This window comes from Primulina eburnea, chromosome 2, assembly GCF_022965805.1.
Source record: "Primulina eburnea isolate SZY01 chromosome 2, ASM2296580v1, whole genome shotgun sequence".
Classification (NCBI taxonomy): domain Eukaryota; kingdom Viridiplantae; phylum Streptophyta; class Magnoliopsida; order Lamiales; family Gesneriaceae; genus Primulina; species Primulina eburnea.
The window spans coordinates 5,520,744-5,525,540 of NC_133102.1; the positions used below are offsets into that span (position 1 = coordinate 5,520,744).

The following is a 4,797-nucleotide window of genomic DNA, read 5'->3' on the forward strand; positions in this document are numbered from 1 at the left end:
AATACAAGTAAATACATTAATCTTTCAGCTTCCCCAAATTCATAATCATCTGAAAACCATGTATAACGATGAATCGACGATGGAGAAGTCTCCGAACAGCTTCTCGGACAACACACGTGCGTGTTATCCCAAGATTGATCTCGATGATTACGTGCCCGGGATTTGCTCATCAAAGGTAAAGCTTGAACAAAAAGAATATTTGTTTGTTGCGACGTATTCCTGATTTTTTTTATTTGTTTATTGTCCGATTTAGGTTCTTATTTGCTATCATTTAAGATGGTTGATTATTTGTGTTTTTTGGAATTGGTATGATCGGCACGCGTGGATAACTCAGTTTGAGTTTTCTTAGTATTGTGCATTGTCAATGTGTTTTTAGCAAACCTTTGAATTACTGGTTTTTCAAAAAATCATATAGTATTTCTGCTTTCGTTGATCTAGCGTTCACTGTTTGCCCGCTTGATGTATTCTCGTATGTGAATGGCAATGTTTGTTATAACTATGTGAATTGTGAATTACGTGAGACAATGAAGGATAATATGGATGAATGTACTAGGATTTCCTATGTTTGCAAGAATTGTGTTCAATGATCTACTGTGACTGAATTTTATAAATGTTTGATGCGGGAAGCTGTGGCTTGGTGGCAATTCACGTTGGAATGAAAATATGTACATTCAGACTTCAGTGCATGTATTCCATAAGTTATTCATGCGTTGGAAGTAGACAGCTATGTGGATCATTTCAGATAATGGGTCATCAAAAGGAGACTGGGAGATACTAGTAGAAATCTTGGAATTTTTTTTTAAAATGTGTTCCATATTTTTTCCCTATGGCTATGAGATAATGAAGATTGATTTATCAATTAAGACATTCTGGTTCTAATTGTCAAGTCTCTGTCATGTAGGGCCTAGGTTAGTTGGACCTTGTTTTGTGTATGTCACCTCCCTGTGTCACCTTATGTTTCCATAAATGTTTGGCCCTCATCTGATTTCACTGTAGCGTATTCATTTACTTGCTCACCCAGTACTGTTGCATCAACTACCGGATTGTGAAATACGTAAAATGAAGTGAAAGTTGCATGCATTTATAAAAAGTAGCAAGCCATTGCAACTGAGCTTCATATTCTATTATTTGTGATGGTTTTTCATAACTGGAAATGATTTGATGTAATGTTCTTGTCTTCTTGATTCAGTTTTGTGAAGGTTCTGAATCAGCCAGTCAACTTGTTCACGGAGAGGGGACTTTTAATAGAGATGGTACGAGTGAAATAAGTGGGTTGGATGTTAGACATAGCAAATATTTGGTTGCCGTTGATGAAAAACCGAGTAAATATTTTTATTACGACACACCTCTTCATGAAGAAACTGGGGTATGGATACCTGTATCTGTTCCACCTTTACCAGAAACGGAAAGAGAAGAATGGAATAGAAGCTTCTACTTGAATGGTGGATGCCTGCCTGAGGGTGACATGGGTTGGAATGAGTGTCTCGGGGAAGATAAAGAGATGACCATGTGGGATGTTGTTCTCGACATGTTGCTAGCAGTCAGAGGGAGAATCTGGTCACTGACTTCAGGTGATATTTATGGATATAGCATTACTTGGATGTCTAACCAACTTCTAGAGCAAGCCTGGAGAGAGATGGCTCAAACTCTTACGGATGCCAACTTTGGTAAAATGAAGGAAATTCTGGAAGCTGAGCCACCAAAGTGGTTGCCTGATAGCGCTGCTTCTGCTTGCATGTTGTGCAACGTGCGCTTTCATCCAATTATGTGTTCTAGACACCACTGTAGATTTTGTGGTGGCATTTTCTGCCATGGTTGCTCCCAGGGACGGAGCTTGTTGCCTGAAAAATTCAGACTTGGGAACCCTCAACGAGTTTGTGATGTGTGCTGTGTGCGGCTTGAGTCTGTCCAATCATGCTTGATCAACCAAGTAAGTCGTGCCTCACAGTTTCCGACCCATGATTTGACGGACCTAAGCACGTTACGTTCTTGGCTTAATTTTCCATGGGGCCAATCTATGGAACACGAAATATACAAGGCAACAAACACTATTCTAGGTTATACTAAGGTATAATTTATCTTGCATACTGCCAGATACATGCACAGCGCACCTCGTTTTCGACTCTCATGATTACTAATTTCAATACATACTGATTCAAACTGCTGTGTTATACGTATTGACAGTATTGTATTTGTATTCGTTGTAGGTTGGATCTGTGACACCTGAAAAGTCTATACCTGGTGCAATTCTAAAGCGAGCCAAGGGCCTTGCCATCATAACTGTTGTCAAGGTTGGCTTGATGGTTACTTACAACGTCGGGACAGGGTTAGTGATTGCACGTAGAAAAGATGGATCTTGGTCTCCGCCGTCTGCTATCACATCCTTTGGTATTGGTTGGGGAGTGCAGGTGAGTGAATGATTGGACCTGATTTCTCAGTTTTATGCCCTATTGTTTTGTACTTGCCATAAAAGGTTGTTATTGTGGTAATCAGCTTCTTAAAGTCTGTAGATTTTTCTCTTCTTTGATACAATATCCGGAATACCGTTTGATGCATCTTTGTCAATAACAGTTGTATATGTTATTTGCAGAAAAACCTAAGGTCAGTTGATATAGTTCCTTACTAGTATTGGTGGAAAAGATTTAAAGCTTTTTTCTAGTTTTGTATCAGTGTTGCTCGTGTTATTGTCTAGTGTGGGTGTAGCTGAAATGCATGGAGCCCATTTTACCTGATTTTGGCCGTTTTGTTAAATATCTCACATCGACTAGATTAAGTTCTTGGGAGTTGCGTGTATGGACTTGCACAATCTTTCTCTCTTGAGCTAGCTTTCGGGTTGAGTTGTTCCAGGTCTCAATTTTAACATAGTATAAAGACGGTTCTGATCATGATCCAGGCTCACCGTTATGTGTTGGACTGCCCTATGGATCATATGATAATGTCTTGTAAATTTCACGTTCCAGTTGTTCATTCCTGGGCGTGATTTAGTGTGTTAAATGTTTTATTTCGGTTGAATTAAGTTATTGGGAGTTGTATGTATCGACTTGGACAATCTTTATATGAGTTTGTTTTTGTTATTGAGTTAGGTCCAAATCTCAATCTTGTTAACACTTTCTTTTATCTATTATATGCATTAAGAATTATTTTTGTGTATAAAAGCATATTGCAGAGGGTCACAGGTTGGTACTGAAATATTTGTCTAGTGCAAACTATTAGACATTAAGCAAGTAATCATTTGATAAGTCAACTGTTGTCGCCAAAATGCATTTAATATTTTGATGTAAAAAATATTGGTTTATTCATTATAAAGATATTACTGAAAATTTTAATATATTGATGCCTAACTGCAACCAATATACGTGTCTTTTTTTTCGCAGGCTGGTGGGGAAGTGACAGATTATATAATAGTGTTGAGGACAGATTCTGCTGTGAAGACATTTGGTGGTAACGTTCATATGTCCGTTGGAGCAGGTTTAAGTGCTGCTGTTGGTATTATTGGAAGGGCTGCTGAAGCTGACATAAGAGCAGGTGATGGTGGCTGTGCTGCTTGCTATACTTACAGTTGCAGTAAAGGTACTTGATTGATATTTCTGTTGCTTTGACATGTTCCAAATTAGGTTGTGCTTGCAGTGCTAGTTAGACAATTGAATTGATTTACTTACTAGAGGAGATGAGTCAGAAATGAAATGGCTCGGGAAGGGGTACAATGGATGCCTTATTGAGATTCTAAATCGAAGGAAATTGTATGGAACATGTCAGATCATGATTCCAAGTGTTGGTCCGGCCGTGCGGACATAATAAACAATCACTGTGTCACCCTGCTTTTATCTTTGAAATGGATATTATAGGCGGAAAGCTCGCCGAGGCTTATGGCCCTGAAGATTAGATATTTTCACAAATTCAAAATCCTTGAGCGTATTAAAGCAGCGTCAAGGCCAAATTTTACTGAAGGACCTCATTCCTTGGGGCTAAACACATGCCTTGTTTGTGTTTAGTAACTAAGGCCTTAATGTGTGTGCTTTTATAGTATTCTAGAAATTGTGGTATAACAGTTAGAATGGCTAGCCAAAACAAGCTAACTGTTGTTCTGATCCGGAAACATCGTACCAAAAGATGATTTAACGGATATGACATTGTTTTACAGGTGCATTTGTTGGTTGCTCTCTTGAAGGAAATGTTGTGACAACACGAACACGCGAAAATTCCAGGTTTTACGGTAATCCATCCATCCCTGCAGCCGAGATTCTTCTCGGTTCTATGCCTCAGCCCCCTGCAGCTTCCACGCTCTATCGGGCATTGGCAGACTTGTACCGGAAGCAGCAGTAGTTGGTTTATCTGGTGAACGGTCTCCATTTCATCATCCTTATGTTACTATTGGTTCGAAGAAAGCAAAATTCATTTGTGTATATATTATCCTTTACGTGTAAATTATTCCTTTCATTTCTCTATCCCCCATTGATAAAGTCTGGAAATGTAAATGAGTCGGAAGGTGAAGTGTCCAAAGTGGTCGAGCCAAACAGTTAAACGAGCAGGCTCGACTTGTCTAGTCTCGTATCCGATGATAATCACATGATGGTATATAGCCAAAAGAAAGAAAAGAGGGCGGAAAAGGAAGAAGGCCCTTGATTTTTCAGGCTTTGAATTTCAAGATTTATCCACACGAGAATTGAATGTAATTTATGGTACAAAAAGTTGATGTTTGTAAATAAAATCACATTGGATTGATGCGATTGAATTATATCCATGATTTCATTTATGACTTGTTTGAAGAAAATTTTATAAATTAAATAATTATATTAA

General features: G+C 38.5%; 1 protein-coding gene across 2 annotated transcripts; it reads left to right on the forward strand.

Annotated features, from left to right (window-relative positions):
• On the forward strand, positions 1-4,797 carry LOC140822721 (uncharacterized). Of its 2 annotated transcripts, XR_012116019.1 has the most exons (6): positions 1-175; positions 1,190-2,068; positions 2,208-2,408; positions 3,375-3,570; positions 4,142-4,478; positions 4,581-4,797. XR_012116019.1 is itself a non-coding variant. In XM_073183576.1 (5 exons), exons 1-5 carry the CDS (start codon positions 59-61, stop codon positions 4,321-4,323), a joined length of 1,575 nt encoding a protein of 524 aa, XP_073039677.1. In that variant the 5' UTR covers positions 1-58; the 3' UTR covers positions 4,324-4,797. The 2 variants fall into 2 exon arrangements, 1 of the variants encoding a protein (XP_073039677.1); XM_073183576.1 differs by having other exon boundaries at positions 4,142-4,797.

Bases quoted from the DNA above. Each gene is read 5' to 3' on its own strand.
- LOC140822721 (XM_073183576.1), top strand. From the start codon at position 59: ATGTATAACGATGAATCGACGATGGAGAAGTCTCCGAACAGCTTCTCG. The intron at 176-1,189 runs GTAAAGCTTGAA...TTCTTGATTCAG, and splicing joins CCGGGATTTGCTCATCAAAG to TTTTGTGAAGGTTCTGAATC. The intron at 2,409-3,374 runs GTGAGTGAATGA...TTTTTTTCGCAG, and splicing joins GTATTGGTTGGGGAGTGCAG to GCTGGTGGGGAAGTGACAGA.